The 20,482-nt window shown below is 30.5% G+C and overlaps 1 protein-coding gene across 13 annotated transcripts in view; it reads left to right on the forward strand.

Annotated features, from left to right (window-relative positions):
- Positions 1 to 20,482, forward strand: part of LOC134715993 (complexin-like) — a 100,523-nt gene that overhangs the window by 61,637 nt on the left and 18,404 nt on the right. For 7 of the 13 annotated variants that reach the window (XM_063578632.1, XM_063578631.1, XM_063578637.1 and 4 more), the window contains 2 exons: positions 7,760 to 7,868; positions 12,910 to 12,921. In XM_063578632.1, the coding sequence (XP_063434702.1) occupies positions 7,814 to 7,868; positions 12,910 to 12,921 (67 nt within the window). In that variant the 5' untranslated portion in view covers positions 7,760 to 7,813. Of the gene's footprint in view, positions 1 to 1,672; positions 1,691 to 7,122; positions 7,171 to 7,759; positions 7,869 to 12,909; positions 12,922 to 20,482 lie in introns of those variants that run through there. The other 6 variants (XM_063578642.1, XM_063578643.1, XM_063578636.1 and 3 more) reach the window with 5 other exon arrangements.

The following is a 20,482-nucleotide window of genomic DNA, read 5'->3' on the forward strand; positions in this document are numbered from 1 at the left end:
TTGATTGGCACTTCTATAGTTATTACCAGCTTAACATCTGGAGGTCAACTGACATGTATATAGACAGCACTCACTAAGCTGAAGTCTGCCCAACAATACAAAAATACCCAAAAGACAGCATAGGTATGAAAGAGAGCAATGTGGGGTAAAAACTAATAAGACAGCAACCTATCAACACTGACATTCCGTCTTGTATCTTTATGGTATTTTCAATCCAATGCTATGCTGTGCCTAGAAAAGTTGTTCAATGTTGAAGCAATTAACATACCGGTAATGAATTCCAAGGACAAAAACAATATCATGTAGCTAAAGATTACAAGTAACAAGGTTCTTTGCTTGGGACTGGAACAGGATGGTTTCTTCTTCATTTTAAACATGTATAAGAGAAAATTGTGTGAAAGGTATATGGATATGAACAGCCCTCCCTTATTTTGGACTAGACTGACTCATTACACTGTTTTTAAATGGGCTAGCTCTAAAGGTCATAGTTAGACACATTATTTGAATCTGAGCTAACCATACTGTCTTCTCATACTCCTAAATGTCATGTCATTAGCAAGGAAGCAGCAAACACTATCGAGCTGGAACTCATTATCCTAAATTCCCAACACACATGACAGATAATGAGATCCTAAATTCCCAATGCACATGACAAACAAGTTATAGGCTGTCACTATTATGCAACACAAAGTTTAAGGAAAAAGCTAAAATTTATTCGTATTTTTGATGATGGACTTGGATATAATTAGTTTTCTTGAAGTTGGAACTCTTATGAGGGAATATTAAAACTAAAATCATACCTTAAAAGAGTTATAATACACCTTCAAAAATTAGGTCAATATGATCACATTTCATTCAAACATTTTCTCGGTGTATTTTTCTATTTATTTCATCAGTTTTATTTGTAGGGATGAAACTTTTAAGCAAGATTGATTTTAAGATTGACACTGAGTAATTAATTGATAGCTTAAAAACAAATTTAAGCTCCTCACAAGAGTCATTTATTACTTGATAAAGGGCTTGTAATAATTATAAGCTGATTCGTAGAAGGACATTTGTCACAAAGAAATTTCTAAGCTGTGTTTGTAGATTATATCTGTTTTTTTCACCTCTATATTTGAATCAATGGATCACATGTAAACAGCTTCTTTTTTCAGATGTAAGATCCATATTTGATTGTAATATTTATTGTAATTGAAATGTTTGAATCAGTTTCATTGTATAATTCTCAGTTACACTATGTCGACAGCTGTTTGCCATGCTAATTATAAAGAACCCACATGTAACAAGACTTGTAATGGTAATGTATATGTGAGTTAGGAGGAAAATATTCATCAGGAACAAATTATATTAGTATTGACTATTGAGTCTTTAGGGAATTCCAAACATAGAAAAATTAACCTACGTCCTTTTTACCATGTGATCAATAGGTCATAACTTTTAAATTAGTTTCAATGGAAATAGAAAACCGCAAGTTAAAAAGGGAGAGAAGACACCATGGGGGAAATTTACTATGCTAGTTGGTTTTATCGTCTAGGCATTTATGAGCGATATATATAGAACCCACAAAATGTCATCATCTTTATAACTCTGATTTGCATACCACAAACTCCTCTGTATATAACATGCTGTCATTTGATTTTTGCTCTGAAGTACATTGCAGTACATTCAGTTGTCAGGCAATTGTCAGGTAAGAAATATCTAAGGGTGTTATTGTTGACTGGAAAGACAAAATATATATTATATTTTCCTTAATATTATATTACATGTAATAACGATTGCAATGCAAACTTTTTAGATAGGATATTGACATTTTAATCAATAAAGCCTTATGAATGTAACAAATGTAATTTTTTGAAGAAGCGAGAAAAGAATATAATGTGTCATTTAATTTGTAATGGTTTCTTATGTTGATTGTAGCTTCAGATTCAATGTTCATCAGCTTTGAGTCAAATTATTGCTGTCTGCAACTGCTTATAGTTTTATTGTGGTTTTACATTAACTGTCAACCTAGGAACAGTATGTCAATATATATATATATATATATGTTCTTGCCATGAAACAATTAATATTTTTCAGTATTTTTTTTAGTTTATTCTTTTCTGGACATTTATTTGCAGTGGTTGAATTTTCATAATTTTCTAATTGATATATGAAGATGTGGTACAAGTGTCAATGATCAAAGACACAATTTATAAAAGTTAACCATTATAGGCCAAGGTACTGTCTTTAACACCAAGCCTTTGCTCATACTGAACAACAAGCTATCAAGGGCTTTGTTTATAATGCATTTATTTTGGAGTATATCTATATTTGACATTTATTTTGTAATGATTTATATTGACTTTAAAGTTTTAAAATTGAGATATAAGTATTGTTTTTATTATCAAATTATATAAGTAATATCAACAACTTTTTGTTTAACACTTACAACATTTAAATATCTGTTAAGTATTTGTTTATGAAACAGATTTGTTAGAATAATAAGATAAGTATAATAACTTCTGATAAATAATATAAGCATAAGCCATAACTTTGAAATATATCAAAGGTAATGGTAATTCCCCTTCCCTATTAGAGAACTCCTTGAGCACAGTTAGTAGAGCAATGGCTTACTTTGCCATGTTGGAATACCGTCTGGGAAGGCAAGTTAAGCTCCCAATGACATATGTAATAGATATTCAGTTGAGACTTGCAGAACATTATTCTTTATTGGTTATATTTTGGTTGTTGTATCATTTATTTAGCTACAATGAAAATAAAATTGAGAATGGAAATGGGGAATGTGTCAAAGAGACAACAACCCAACCATAGAGAAGACAACAGCAGAAGGTCACCAACAGTTCTTAAGTGTTAAATATTTCCATCATGTTGCAAAAACTAATTGCTCCTACTTTTAGATTTACTGTTGATTCATTTATTTTCATGGGTACCAATTTTCATGGATTGAACAAAACTTACACTTTTGTGGACATTAAATTTTGTGGTTCTGCAAAAGTCTGCATACAAGCATGTGGAAAATTTGTGATTCCACAAATTCCATGAAAAATTGTTATCCAATTAAAAAAATGATGAATCCACAGTATACTTCAACTCACACTAGATGAAATTTCAACTGAGGTTAATTTTTTGGGGGACAATTACTGGGTTGTGTAATAAACACAAATTAAAGTCAATTTTAATCATTTACTGTACCTTTTAAAGTATAATTTTTAATCAAAACAAGAAAATAAATAGGTTATAAAGACCTTATTTAAATAAAATTTTCAATCATACTTTTCAATACAAAATTACCTTTTAAAGAAAAGAATGACACTATGAGCTTTCATTTGGAATATTTAAATTCTTAGATTTAAATTGATCTTTTAGGATTTTCTAAAGGCTTCAAACAGGGGTAAGAATATATATTTTATGATAGCATTCGAAGAAGCATAAATGATATTTTTTTGGCCACTGCCGTAATATTCAACTATAAAAGCAAGGTATGTTAAAATTTATTAACATTGTATGTGAAAAATATCTTCTTATTTTAACAATTAACAATAAAATTGCCAATTGTTTAGTTTTCCTGATATTTTAGGGTTGTTTTATTTTTTATTTCAATGCATTAACTTATATCCTGAGGGTTTCATTCACACATAACCAATACTTCATTTTGATAATTTAGTTTGTTGAAACAATTTGCATATGGCTAATTTTTTTACTCATTTGATATGAAACAAGTAAAAATAACCCCTGCTCAAATATTTCTGAGCAAAGACCTGAATACATTGACAGAAGTGACCTTGTAGTTTGATTTGAAAGACAACAGTACTCTGGTATTGATGACCTTGTAATTTATCTGTAATAGCAACAATACATTGATGTTATAATTTGTTTGTAATGACACTTTTTTTGCTTTATCATGATGATATGCTATCAATTGGTAAAAATATTCATTGTCTATGATATGCTACTATATTAAATTCATAAAAATGGTATAAACATTCTTTTTCTCATTTGATTAATTGAATTTTCATCAGTGGTAATTTTTGGATCTGTATTATTAAAAATGCAAAAACTGAACATATAATTAAAAAAAGAGAAATAAGGATTCCAATTATTGCGCACCCTATTGAACCTTTCCATAGATTCACCTGCAAGTTACCTGTCCATTTAAACTTTTGGCAGTTCTATTGTCCCATCTAACAAATACAACAGGTATTGTTCTCTGTATAGTTTATTCACTCAGACCTTTAAATTTCTTCTAACTGAAATCTATCACTCATTGATTAATATACCTGAGTAAAAAGTTTATCTGCTTAATTGATGGAAATAACATGTTGATCTATTAAAACTGTATATGAGTTTGAATGTTATATATTCAAACTTGAATGTAAACACTGATTCAAACATTTTTCCTATTTCCAAAAAAAAATTGATAAAAAAAACCTAAAAATGCAATGAAATGGTGATTTTTATATATGAAGAAGGCCTTCTGAAAAGTATTCTTATACTAAACATAAACTAAAAGATGAAAATTTTCATACGAACAATCCTGTTTTTTTTTAAAACAAACTTTTTATGGTTAAATTGTTATCTATTTTGAACAGATTGAAAAAAATATAATAAATGTTTAATAAACACGAAATCACAGGCATTTTTTTTTATGTGAAACGTAATTTCTATCAGTTTAGCAGATAAACTTTTTACTCAGGTAGATTAATCAATGAGTGATAGATTTCTCTTAGAAGAAATTTAAAGGTCCTGGTGAATAAACTATACAGAGAATAATACCTGTTGTATTTGTTAGATGGGACAATAGAACTGCCAAAAGTTTAAATGGACAGGTAACTTGCAGGTGAATCTATGGAAAGGTTCAATAGGGTGCGCAATAAGACATTATTTATAATATATTGTTATAAAAATTCCTGTTGATAAATTGAAAAATTACTAAGAAAACTGAGGTTCCAACTCCCTCAGGCAAAATTGATTTTAGAGGAATCTTGCTTTTGTTTTTAGGTCATCTTGCTCCTAATGTTTCTTCCTATTTATACATGCTTGGCTGTCAAATTTTTGGGTTAAACGTTCCTAATGGAGGTCATCCAGAAAAGTCCACAAATGTTTTACTTGTTATTTTCATTGTAACAGTACTTAGATAGTTGAACTTATTAAAGTTATAACTATCTGTCCTTTATTGTTCCATTAAATTTGCTATCAAATATAGATATGTATATTATAAGTCTTCCTGACAAAGTATTTGTCTCAATTGTCCAGAAATGATTAATTTTCTTTCAGTAGAGACTTTACCATCAAATTGATGATTAATATCTTATAAGAAATGTCCACTCTCAAACAATTACTTAAATGCGATCCAAGAAATTTTCACTTGGTCTTTATTGACTGGTCCGGTATGAATTTTATAGTCCATCACGGTCCTTAGTGTGACTGGTCTTGGAAACATACACTTAACTTTCCAATTACCATGAGACTAGAGCTATGGAAGCACTTACTATATGAAGACACTTGTTTCTGTTGTTCTGAGTAAATAGTTATTGCATATTGTGGTTATAGATCAGTTATTTGATAGAACACATAAAGACAGTTGTTTTTATTATGTACTTTGATGTACTGTAACATGTTTTATTGAGTTCTCTGAACCCAAAGGTTAAAAGTTTAAAGTTTTAAAAGAAACTAGTAATCAGTGAGAAGATGCTTTTATTAATAAAAGGAATGTAAACAAATATTTTTTTCTAAATTCAGTAACAAGTAAGCTCTTTTTTTGTACGTGTATTGTTTTTGTTAGACAGTTAGATATGTTAGATTATTGATGTTATGGCTAAAATGTGATCAATATGTAGAATTACTATTAATATTTACATTTTTCTTGTTGAATCAGTGAGATTTGATGTTATGATGTTATTGTTATAAAAATCAATATATCTACTTACGTCCAGTGAATCCAGAATGAATATTTAATCACTATACTCTGTGGTATGAGTTTTTGCCTTGTTTTTGACATTACTTATTTGAATGCTATGATTATTTCACTCAATATTGACTATGACTTGTTTGCTATTGCTTATTGTTACCGCACATTGTGTAATATAGATTCCCTGGGTAGTACCTAGTAATTCTTTATTCATGCAGTTTTAAACCACAAACATGCAAAGTCATTCACTAGTAATATTGCTGTTAGATCAACAGAGGCTCATGGGAATGTTGGTTTTTGCAGACAATGTTTGAAAATAAACACATGACAACATTTCTTTCAGGAATAATTATATAGTTTACTTGTCACGATTGAGACATAAAGTACAGCTTAAATTTACAAAGTCATCAGTTGACAAAGCGGGCAATCAATTTGATATAGACATGAGCATATGATGAATATCTTTTTGTCCTTCCAGCTGAAGGTCAGACATAGGTCTTTCCTTTAGGCATTGATGATAGCATTAAAATATCAAAATTCCATACAAGATTACGATAGGATTGTCAATGAAAAAGTCCAAATTAAGTGAATGTTAGCAATTATTGGCAACCATACAGCCTTCAACAATGAGAAAAATCCATACCATATCATAGTATTTGGGTATTTAATAACAAAAACATACTAAATTATTTCATTCTTTGTCAAAATGTAGTTTATATAATGCTATGTTCGAGAATTTGATAAATATTAAATCAGATAATTTCAATGAAAAAGATTTACAACTGAATTGTCTTCCTGCATTATGATTAAAACAGCCTCGTCTCATCAAAAACTCTTAGAAAAAAACATATCCTCCCTCCCCTAAGATTGTAGATGATGCATATTTGTATGCATATTTTAAATTTGGTGCACATCATTTGATGCCAAGATATTATACCATGCAAAATGTTTTGTTTCTGAGTATTATCTGACTTGTTAATAGTAATAGAACATGATTTAGCTCTAAATAGGAAGTGAACAAAAGGGAGTTAATCCATATAATGAGAATTGGTAATAGAGAGCCTTGGAACTTATTGATACATTTTATCAGTATAATAGGTCATTAATATTTAGATAGCTATCAGTGATTATTTATGAATAAAATATTAATTGCTTATTGACTTTTTTGATTGGAAAATTGATTGACTTTCTCCAATATTACACCTGTCACTTATTGGTTTGTTTGTACTTAATTAATCAGTTTCATCAGCTTTTTAATAGTAAGTCTGCTTTTTATTTGTATTCATTTGATCATGCATTTGTATGTTTTCTATGTAGAAACTATAGTTATGTACATCAAGTTATTGTAACTTGATGCTACTTAGGTTTGGTTTTTTTATGCCTCTGCTGCACTTGATTTGAAATTTATGTAAGCATTGTGTCAATTTTTATTTAAATGGAATAGAAGACTTCATACAAACTTGGCAAGCAAACGCAACACAATTGTGTTAAACAAACTAATATAGAAGAGCTCTAATGTATGTTAATAAGTTGTGATTGCTTTATGAGCCAGGGTTTATAATATAACATATAAGTAGATGTGTATTTAGAAAACTATGCTGACCTGTTCTATCACACAGCCCTATTTGTGAGACATGACAGACAGATGCACAGATGGGAAAATATAATGCACTTTGAAGTCCATGAGAGGACATGAAAAGATATTTGGGAAATCTAGCAGAAAAGATGTGCCTTTTCGTTCAAAATAAAGGCAAAAACATGTGGTGATTGTCAAAGCACTTTATAATTTTTTTAAATTTACACTCCCATCAAACTTTTGGTAAAATATATTTTTTAATTTATTTTCAGATATTGATATGTAAAGCAGAATATATCCACTGTTGACCATCAAATCCAGGAAATATGGCAGCTTTTATTGCCAAGCAGATGGTGGGCAATCAACTGAAATCTGTTAAAGGTAAATTATTACTAGATACTTGTTGCAAAATAGCAACAACACAATTCTTACTATTGTGACTTACGATTGATTCATTATAATTTATGGACACCAATTTTTGTGGATTTCGTAGGTGAATATGAACGACTAATTTCAATGCTCTGTTCAACTCAGTATACATTTTATATAGCCTTGACGTATGCAGCCTTTGGCAAAACCACAAAATGAAGTATCGACCAAAATACAATGTATCCTCCTTCCACAAGAATTGGTACCCTTATAAATAAATGAATCCATAGTATACAACAAAACAGTTTGGGCATAGTTAAAGTATTTACATTTGATCTATTTCCTTCTTGGCCACAGAATTTCTACAAATTACTTATTTAAAGTACTGCTTAACAAAACCTTAATCAAATAAGAGATCTTCCATCCATTGAATGATTTTTGTACAATATTTATTGGAAATTGTATTGACCAAAATTATATGATAATTTGGATGTCTTTGAAGAACTGTATGTCGAATCATGCATTTCAGCTATCTTTGTAATGCCTTCTGACTTTCTTATTTGTTTTTGTCTATTGGTAATTTAGTGGTAAGGTCACATGTCAGCAAATATTAAAACAAGGAGTTATTTAGATTGGAATAATTTTGAATTCTTCGAAATATAAGATGAAAGCTTACCCAACTAAAGAGGGTTAGCCATGCATGCATGCATGCATGGCTAAGGGGGTTAGTTAGTTCATAATTTAAGTATCAGTGAAATTAAATATAACAGTAGTCATGCACACATCGCTAACCATATATAGTTGGGTTAGTTTTCATTATACATTTCTTATCAATTTTCGAAAACTCAAAATTATTCCAGATTCAAATAATTCCTTGTTTTAAGTAGTTCTAAGGAACTTCAGGATCTTGCAACAAGTGGTGAGCTTTTGAGCTTATGTGGCATCATTCTTTTGTCATCCTTCGTCATTCAGAGATTAATGAAAGACCCATTCTATTTATTCCTTCAGTATGAAATGAATATTTGATTTCTGTTCGTCCTTGGACATTTGTGACCTTTATGGTCTTCTTCTGTCCTTTTAAGGTTATTTAAATTTTGAATGAATGTTTGCAATGGTTTGATTGTACAGATTTTCTGTCTTCTTTAACAAAGCTTTCCTAATACAGCAATTGTAGAATAGTAGGATCAATAGTTTGTGTTTTTCTGATTACATTGGTTAAATAAATGGAATTCAATGCTGTTTTAGATACAATGGGCCTAATGTTTAAAACTTTGTCAAAGCCGTATTGCACTGAAATTTCATATACAAAGCGTAATTAAAGAGAAGTTTGAAGCTCGCAAGTTCACTTATCCCAGGATGAATAGAGACGATACCAGTCATTCAGATACATGACGCCTGAATATAATGACTGATTCTATTTGTAATTCACATTGCCATGGCCAGCTAATTGGTTCTGTATGATTAAATGACAAAGTTAGGATATTGCTGTCCATTTCAAACATTGTTGACTATTCCCAAAAGACCTGTTTTATATTGTCCAACTTTATTTGTATTCTGGGAAAAGTGTATCTCGTGTTGATCTTTTGTATTGCCTTGTATTGGTTTAATAGATATGACAGAATATTCTGACTTTCCTTGGTCTTTAAGCTCACCTGCGGCTCGAACATCTTATTTCTAGTCTAGGAACTCTTTTTCATTTAAAACATGTTTGAATGTCAACTGATTTTGTTCTGTTTGGATCTAAATTTATAATGTAACGACAGAACTTATGGTTTCCACATAGATTGAATATACATTATTATACCCCCGCTTTAAAAAAGGGGGGGTATACTGTTTTACCTCTGTCTGTCAGTTTTATACCCCCGCTTTAAAAATGGGGGGTATACTGTTTTACCTCTGTCTGTCAGTCCGTCAGTCCGTCCCATGAAACTTTCGTCACATTTTTCTCAGGAACTACACATCCACCCTTTCTGTAATTTGGTATCAACATTTATATATGTCAGCTATACCGTGTGATGCGTTTTGAGATTGATCACTTGACAACTTCCTGTTTACCGAACACTTAAAATTGAGAAAGGAAATAGTGAATATGTTAAAGCGACAACCACCCGACCATAGAGCAAACAACAGTCGAAGGCAACCAATGAGTCTTTAATGTAGTGAGAATTCCCGCACCCTTAGATGTCCTTCAGCTGTCCCCTAAAATATGCATAATAGTACAGTGATAATGGACGTCATACTAAACTCCGAATTATACACAAGAAACTAAAATTTAAAATCATACAAGACTAACAAAGGCCAGAGGCTCTTGACTTGGGACAGGCGCAAAATTTCGGCGGGGTTAAACATGTTTATGAGATCTCAACCCTCCCCCTATACCTCTAGCCAATGTAGAAAAGTAAAAGAATAACAATACGCACATTAAAATTCAGTTCAAGAGAGGTCTGAGTCCGATGTCAAAAGATGTAACAATGTATGATTTTACACATGATAGCCAAGTTGAAAATTTTTGTCACATTTTTCTCAGGAACTACAATACAAGGATTTCTGAAATTTGGTTTCAGGGTTTATCTAAGTCAGCTATACCGTGTGATGTGTTTTCAGATTGATCACTTGACAACTTCCTGTTTACCGAACACTTGTATGATTTTACACATGATAGCCAAGTTGAAAATTTTCGTCACATTTTTCTTAGGAACTACAATACAAGGATTTCTGAAATTTGGTTTCAGGATTTATATAAGTCAGCTATACCGTGTGATGTGTTTTCAGATTCATCATTCTACAACTTCCTGTTTACCGAACACTTGCATATCTTTACACTATTAATATTATCCACTTGCGGCGGGGGTATCATCAGTGAGCAATAGCTCACAGTTTCACTTGTAAATAGATTCAACATTCCATCATATTTGATCATTAGATTGTCTCCCTTATTTTCTTTCCTGTAAGATTTGTTTTCGTAGTAACACCTTTCAAGTTTCAGCTGAAATTTCACACTGAAATGGAAATCAATTTTACTTGTCAAAGAAAAGAACATGTTACAACAGATGTTATTTACTAGTAACATTGATAATTTTTATTGTAAACATGTTTCAATTACATTTTTACAGCCGATGACCATGAGGGCATTCCAGTGTATTGCTATTGCCTAGATTTCCATTGTGTAACATTCATTTTAGGTTTTTAACCAACCTATGAACATGATAACTACACCAATATTAACAAGTGCAAAATAGCATTCCTTATCGCATAGGCTGATTCAGGGCCCCCCTTTGAAGGAAAGAATTTGATTGATTATAAAGGAAATCACTGAAGCATGACTGGAGGACCAGTAATTCTGCAAGGAAGATTTTTTTTGCGGAAAAATATGAATGCCTACTCATATCCAATCTTTTTAGAAAAATCAAATTTTTACAGAAGAGTGTCCACCATGCATTTGCACTGCAATCTTATTACAAATGTAGAATAGAATGATATACAAATGGATGAAAATTATATATACATATAACTGTTATATGAATGTAATATATAACAACACACCAGTGTATACTGATTTGTATCACTACAATATAATATCTATTAGTGTGAGGTTAAATTTCCTGTCATTTATTCATCATCCATGCACAAACTTGTCTTTGAAGAAAAAAATCTCTGTACATTTACCTCCATTTCAGGTATAGAGGTGTGATTTTTTTCTGTGACACATGCTTTTGACCATCCTCATGAATTTGCGGTCACCTGATTTTAAGTACTTCAGTACTTTGTCTTTGATTCTCTTCTCTATTTCATTTCTTTTTTTTTCTCTCTTTCAATAAACATGTACTAAATATTATAGAATAGATATAGGAAGATGTGGTGTGAGTGCCAAGAAGGCTGTTTATATATAAGTTTTATAATGTTGGTTCAGGTGTGAATGATTGTAGCTTACATGTGTCATGGTTGTTAATTTCTATTTATTATTATCACCATGACTGTCATTACTAACCATGTTTACAAGGCTGTCATATTAATATTTGTTATCCAGATCACAACTTTCACTGAAACATTCATGTTAATTAAACATTTTATAAGTGTAATCATGATTAAACATTTTATTTGTGCAATCATGATTAAACATTTCACACATCAAATCATGATTAAACATCTCATACATTACCGGTAACCATTTCATATACATATCATGATTATACATTTCATTCATATAATCATGATTATACATTTCATACCTTAATCATGATTAACCTTTTCATACAGTTCTATAATCATTTACATAGACTTGTGGGTGCATCAAAATGAAGCCTTATGAATCCTGGTTCCTAATTATGCTATAAGAAACCTGTGTCGAATACCTGTCATATGCATGAAGACATCACCTGACTTGACTGCATTTGTTTACGACTAACATTGTTCAATGTTTCATAGTAATATTTGTGATTATGTCAATGTGTTTTTTTACATGAGTATTGATTGTTGACCTTTAGGTTACCAACATATTTGTTCAATGTGTAGACTTTTGTTGGAAAAGGTCTACTTCTTAGAAAACGTAATAACGTATACAAACTCCATCATTGGGTTTGAAAATTCTAGATAAAGGACAGTCTAGAAAATCCTTCGTTCCTCTGTACCAAAACTACAAAGTTTTATTTATAATATCATATAGAGAAAGCTGAAAGGTCACTAATTGAAATCCAAGTTTTATAACAATTTCTGTTTTCAATTGCCATATGTGACAAATATCTTGTGTCATAATTGATTAAACAGTGTACATGTTGGATTTACAACAGGATATATATTGATATAGGCAAAATGAGGGTGAAAAAAAATAGTATGTCCACACTTTATAGTCTTGAAATAAGGTATCGGGAAGAAATTTAGATATATTAGATGCATAAACTGAATGTAATCATGTTTACACATATATTTATATGATTTTCTTGAAATTTTTACCATATGATTTTCTTGAAATTTTTACCATATGATTAAATGTATTAAAGCTCTTAATTTAAAATTTAATTTAATCACGGAAATTTAATTTATTCAAACCATGCAGCTGCAACAGGCGGTAAGTTCGTATGTAATTGAATTAATGATAAAACTAAAGATCATTATGTAAGCAAATGTAATGAACTTTGTTAGTGTTATTTGTTTTTTTAGTTTTAGTTCATTTATATGTTTTTTGAGTTTTATGTCCTTTTTCATTAAACTAGTTCCTATTTTGTTTAGGGCCAGCTTAAGAGACCACCTTTGGGTGCCGGATTTCATCGCTGTGTTGAAGACCCATTGGTGGCCTTATGGCTGTTTTCTGCTATTTGATAGCTATAGGGTTATTGTCTCTTTGACACATTCCCTTCTCCCATTCTCAATTTTATTTATACAGTGTCTTCTAAGCATATGGAAAATAAAAAAATATATAGAGTTAAGGATTAAATATTTGACCTTTCAAATATCAAAAATATAGAGTTTAGAATAAATTATCTGATCTTTCAAATATTAAAACAATAAGATTTCAGAATACCAAAGCATGCTGCCCTATAAATATTGTAAGGAAGTAGTGTTAAGCTTTAAAAAAAAGAAATTGAAGAAAGAAGTTTTTAAGTTATATTGTTTGATTTTATATTTGAAACTGATTATGATTAAATAATACAGATGTGCCCATTTTATTTTTCTATTAAAATGGAGATGCTGATGCATTGAGCAGTCTACAAACATCATTTTATTTACTTTTACTTTTAATTTATTGCTCAATGATTAAGAGTTGCAACAAAGTTACAAAATCTAACTTTACTTTTTACAGAATTTCTGATACTTTAATTCCTATACCATGTATACAAATTATTGTTTTTCATTATGTAATGAAATTGTTATTTCTTTATGTTTCTAATTTTGCTGCAATATCAATTGTGATCAAGAATAATAATTAGAAACTGGTAAGTTATAAAAGGTCAAGACATTTTAGCATGATAAATAGCTTAAGTTAGAAAAAACAGTTTTATTTGTGGAGTTTTTTGGATAAATTTGGTGCATACTTATTGTTGTTCACATTTTCTGAATTATGATAGAAAAGGGAATTGGAGCATGCTGTTGGGCTATTCCCATCAATCTATTACGATTTTCCAGCCAATTTATACATATCAAGTAAACAAAAACAACAACTTTAAAACAGTTTTCATATGTTGTTTGACACATTTCATTAATTTGTTTCTGAAGTTTGATTTTCACCAAATGAATTACATAGTGCATGAGTTACAACACAACATTTTTAGCAATTTAATTTGACACAATATTGAAAAATGTGGTGTGTATGATTACAATAATACCAAAAGGTTCCTATTTCAGAGCACCTACTATTTTGACGGGTTTGTTTGTCTTTTCAACATTATTTTTTTATTGGAAAAAGGGGGTCATGGACCTATGGTCTGTTTTTATGATAATTACCTCTTTGGTATAATCTGTCTTTTGGCACTTTGGAAGATAGTTGGGTTTTTTTCTTATCTGAAACTGAATTTTTTTTGAAGGGCTAAATACAAATGAAAATCCTTGTGTCAGTACACTACCATAATTGATTTAAGCAGAAAAGTATTGTGTAACATTAATTGTCTTGCAAGTATAGTCCAACAAGTATTCATTTGTGTTATCAAAAGTCGGTCATTCATGTTCCCTGTGCTGTCAAAAGCAGCATATTGCATTAGCATGTGTATCTCACTTATTTGTCATTTCCTGCTGAGAAATTACTTAGGGTGTCATGTGTTTTACCATAAAGGAAATTTATGAGATCATTTTATTAATCTGCATAATGGAAAAGCATATTCCTGATTGAATTTTATGTTTGAAATAATGAAGGTTCTGTATTTTTTTGTCCATTACATTATGGGTTTTAGATGTTACTGACAAGTTTCTAGGAATCCGTGTGCTCTAAAGCAATTAATCAACACTTATTCGCATCCAGATCTTAAAGACATTGCAATGTAGCATGAACTCAGAAAATCAAACATACTTTGAGTATTATGAACCTTATAGACATCAAAATTAAATGATTTTAAATAACTTTTTTTAAATCCTCAATGGGCCATGTGATATATTGCCATCACAAGGTGTCCATTATCACCTTAATATGGCATAAGATTTTCCCAAAAATATTCTCTCAAATTATTGGTCCAATTTCAATCACACTTTTAAAATCAAACTCATCCTTAAAGTACCTAGTATGAGGTTCATCCCACATGGCCAACAGCCAGCGTTTGACTATCAAACTTGATAATTCCTTTGCCCTTGCCTTCATTTACGTGGAGTTATTATCAGTTTAAAGATTATATATCTTAATAAAAGCTTGGCTTAAAAAACTTAACATGTGTCCAGTCAATTTAAATCCTTGAAACACAGCCAGCCTAATTATCGCTTATTTATTGTTTCACCTTGATCCTGTTAACACAGTCAAACTATTTAAGTGTGTCAATTCTACACTCATTTTAGCATTTAAAAAGAGCCAACTTAGCACTTAAGATATATCTTTACTATATATGGCAAAGATTACAAATAGTATCATGTCAAGGATCATTTATGGAGATATGATAAATTCACACATTTTCATCCTGACGTCTTTACTCTTCTTACCCAGTTATGCAATATGTAGGCTAAATACTTGTGACTAAGTGTCTTAAATAATCAAGTATCAAGTATATTCCAAATTCCAGGTCACAGTTTTCAGACAGACCTTTGGTGGATGTAATCAAATGTATTGTACTTTCCTTAATTGCTTCTTCGGGTTTTATTTAGAAGAAGAAGTTGCAGTAATATCAGATTGTGTTATTTCCATCTGACCAATCAAATTTGATTTAGATATATTGAGATAGCACAATTTAAATTATTAGTGATTTAATGAGGAAGCAAAGTTGAGAAACATTTTTTTTTTATCAACAATAACATGAAAAGGTCAGCAAACTAGTTGATGCTTGGTTATTGACATGATTCATATCAGTAGCCAGGGGGGTTTCGGGGTTTGGACTACCCCCCCCCCCCCCCTTTTGAAACCAAATAAGCACTGTTAAAGTCAACATTCTTTTCAAATTGTGACTGTTAAAGTCGAGTTCATGAGTCCAAATACCCCCCCTCCCCTTGAAAAACCTGGCTAATGGCCTTTGATTTATAACATATACTCTTACAAATTAAATTCCCAGTTGATAAATTGATAAAACCTAGGCTCCAACTGCATCAGGCTAACATGATGTTGAAATATTTTATTATGTTTTATGCCCCTTTTTATCATATAACTCTCCACATGTTAAGATAGATAATACAGCATTCAAGGTTTGCAATATTTTGGGTATGAGCCTTCCTGATAAATGTTAATCCAGAAAAGCCCATCATAAGCAACAAACTCATAAATTGCTAATTTCATTTTACATGTTGTAAAAATTGCTGACTAATAGTATAAAACAGTTTGGCTAGGTAGAACATCTTGTTTTTCACAACATTTTCTTTATTTTTGTGGAACTCGTAATATTCCATCTTTTTTACCTGGACCATCTCACAGTATTGATTTAAGATCAATTTAGTTTTCTGGACCAAAGGTGCTATCAGTTTGGGTTATTGTCATCAGTTGTACATAACTTTTTTAAAGATCTTCTCCTCTAAAACCACCAATTTTAATCATGACCTAATTCTGATCCTTACGGTTTAAGGTACAAATGAGTTATCTTTATTTTTTTTATCCTGTAAGCCATAAAACATTGTTGCAAGGGCTATAGTAGAAAGGACGGTGAAACACGGACAAAAGAGTGTTTAATTTTTGAAAAAAACAAAGTTCAGGAAGTCTGATAGTATATTTTTTTTGAAAATCAAGATTTTTACTTACTTTACGATCTGGATATCGGAATTTGGGTTGAGGGATGAAAATCAGTATGATACCGCACAAAAATTGAGATAGGTGGCAGGTCTGCATAGATTGGAGAATAACCTTTCCATCAAAAAATGAAATTAAATGGCACTAAAAACTCAATCAGAATTTTCATCAACAAAAACTGATTTTCAAAGAAGGTATAGATACAGGAGTTAAAATCTAGTTTCATGTAGATTTTTCAAGGAATCAACAAACTAAAAATAAATAAAATTAGCACCATTGAATGAATTGACGTAATTATACTTCTATATAAAGTAGAGACGAAGATTTTGCAAAGATTGTTATTATATGTTAAGGAAAACAATATGTGGTAAAGTTTATTTACACTTGGTTTGTTTACCTTAAACGTGTTGTGAATACGTAGAAATATTTTCAAATGAATTTGTTTAACAGTATAGTAACGGAAAAAAAGGGTGAGTTGAAATAATGTCTCGAAACTATTTTTGCCAGTGCATGAAAATTTTATATAATACAAAATTAAAAAACTTTGCAAAATATTTAATTTAAATGTGTGCAGGAAAAAAAGGGATTACTGAGCTTCTCAATGATCAAAATTAGTGTTTGTCAAACTGCTATATAACCAGTGTAATTTTTCTGATAAATTGGTTGGTTCATATGAAAATTAAACAAGCCAAATTAATTTTAGTGAAGGTGTTGGGTACCACTTTCATTGCATTTTTGTTATGAAGCATTTTTTTTAATTCAACAATATAATGCTTTAAAGTGTTGAAAATTAGGTGCTATATAAGTATGTTTTCTTCACATTTCCCTAAATCTATGTTAATCCAAACTTTTCCGTTGATGAGTTTTTATAATTCTGATTTGTTCATCAGTTAAAATTTTATTTATTTGTTAATTTACTGTGTGTTAATTGTTTGTATCTGTTTTTTCATGCAAGGTAACTTTGAGGTGACAATGCATATTTTAAAGGTGTTAATAGAATAAAATAAGAGTATTTTATGCTGATTTAAAACATTGCCTGGACAAACAAAGTCTACCCAAATTTACTTTTGCTAGAATTCTGTTCAAGCCTTTGGACTGTCTTACACTTGTAGTGAGGTGAAAGTGTTTTTACTCAGTGTTGAAGGTCTCACTGTGACTTTGAGATAAAAAAAAACAAAAAAAAAAACAACAACTATAGAAGTGCTGTTCCTTTGCTTATTGTGTGTCTTATGCTGTGTACTGGTATTTTGTCATAGATGGATATCCCATATCCTTTGGTTTTTCAATTAAAAGGAGAAAATTTAAAAAATTAAATTTTTTTTTTACAAGCAGATAATGAATTTTAAGTGTTATAAATGTATGTGTTTTGTATGATTTCACCATTTTGCTGTTACTTTCATTAAGACATATTGTACAAACCTCACCTCCATGTAAATCCCCTGGGTGGTCAATGCTTTGGTTATGGACAGTTTTATAATAATATGTTTTGTCTGTAAATTTTCAATTCATTAAATTATATTCTTAAGCTGAGGGTGCAACTCTCTCTAAGGCTGAGTTACTGTTGATGTTCTTTTGGTGTTTGTTCTCCCTTAATATTTTCAATTTTGATTTTATATTAAATATTTTGGAAAAAAAAGTCTTTTGTTGACATACTGTATATACAATTATAATGCATTGCAAAATTTTGAAAATGTAAGTCATTTAAAGGATGGTTGGGGCTAAGACCAGAAAAAAAGAAAGTTCAACCCCACCCCTTTCTCGTGTCTCTGTCAGCCATCTGGATATTAGTTGCTAATGTCATATCGTAATGTATTTTGTTGTGTGGAGAATTTGATTAAACCATTGCAGGATTGTCCTGTACATGCATGAACTATTTGCCACTGGACATTAAGCAACCAACAATAGTCTCAGGAATACATCTTGGAAGTCTGGTATCAATTAGTGGAGTAATTTTTAAATATCTAATAATTTGAACCCCTTTTGAACCTCACCCCCTCTAAAGCTAGTCTTTTCAATAGACCAACATTAAGTGGCACTTGGTAATTATATTATGCATATCTTCCCATCGTGACATATCTACATGTTATGTTTTCCTTTCAAGAAATCTATTTTTGAAATGTAAAGCAAAATGTAAATTCCATAAATTTGACTGTAAACTTTGACTTCAGTTGGTGTTCTTGATGAATTGCAATTAGCAACAGAGTCACAACTTATTTCAGGGGCTTCATAGAAACATATAAGGCCAGTTAGATTTCAATTGGTTCCATGTTTCTAGAGATCATTATCTTTTATTTAAAGTCAAACCCATTAGACTGCTTTTTTTTTGGCACATTTATTGGTTCTATCATTTGTGAGAATTTTTCTGATGTTCAGAAATGAGAAAAGACCATGGGTAGGCACATATGTTGCCATACAAGAGTAATTTCAGGAGTGGGGGGGGGGCATAGTTAATGACTTTTTGTATTTTAGCTGTTAACATTTTCACAAGAAAATGAAAATTTCCATAAAAGTTTATTTTATTGACTTACATGTACTTTACCATGTTTACAAAGTGTTCCTAAGAACTTTTATAAATGACCTTAAATGCCTTCATTAGAGGGTATGGCCTTCATTAGAGGGTATGGCCTTATTAGTGGGTTATGGCCTTCATTAGAGGGTTATGGCCTTCATTAGAGGGTTATGGCCTTCATTAGAGGGTTATGGCCTTCATTAGAGGGTTATGGCCTTCATTAGAGGGTTATGGCCTTCATTGTGTTATAATAACAGCATCAAAGTCTTACATAAAATATAAAAAAAAAATTGACTTTTTAGAAACTTTAACCTTTACTTGTCAAAGTGCTTTTAAAAATTAATTAATTATAAACAATGCTGAAAGACTATTGCATATGACATCATGCCCCTATGAAAGAGGAAGACCTTTACAATTTTAACAGCATCAAAGTCTTTTTATGATTTATGAAAAGATTGGGTTTTAATTTCAACTTTTTCATGACGAGGACTACTTTACAAATTGCTTTTGTAAATTAAAAATCATCATTATTGCTGAAGGACCTTTGTATTTGACGACATGCCCTTATCAGAGATGAAGACCTTCATCATTTTAACAGCATCAAAGTCATTGTTTATATAAAAAGATTGATTCTTATCTAATGTATTATAACCTTTTAATAAAGAGTACTTGACAAAGTGCTGTTATAAATCAAAAAATTAAACACATACTGAAAGACCTTTCCATATGACGTCATGCCCCTATGAGGAAGGAAGACCTTTATCATTTACTCTTAGTTTACATAAAATGTTTTTGTTTATATATTTTAACCTTTTCTTGACAAGAACTTCTTTACAAATTGCTCTTCTAAATTAAAAATTATCATAATTTCTGAAGGAACTTTGCAAATGACGTCATGCCCTCTATAAAAAAGGAAGACCTTTATCATTTTTGAATAGCATCAAATCTTAGATTACATATATAAAGATTTTTTTTGACAAGGACTAAATGACAGAGTGTACTTATAAATAATATAATTAAACACATACTTAAAGACCTTTGTAAATGACAGCATGCTGAGCTCTTGTGGGAAAGGTAGACCTTTGTCATTTTAATATTACAGGAACTTAGATTAAGGACATAAAATATATAAACAAATAAATTAAACTTTATTAAACTTTCTCAAACAATCTTTTAATCTTTCATCTTTTCACCAATATATTTTTAAGTGACCTGTTCTCATCTCTAATTGACTGTCGTTCATTAACCTTGTTCTATTGTTCTATTGTTCATTAA

The sequence above is a fragment of the Mytilus trossulus genome, chromosome 4 (assembly GCF_036588685.1).
Source record: "Mytilus trossulus isolate FHL-02 chromosome 4, PNRI_Mtr1.1.1.hap1, whole genome shotgun sequence".
Taxonomy (NCBI): domain Eukaryota; kingdom Metazoa; phylum Mollusca; class Bivalvia; order Mytilida; family Mytilidae; genus Mytilus; species Mytilus trossulus.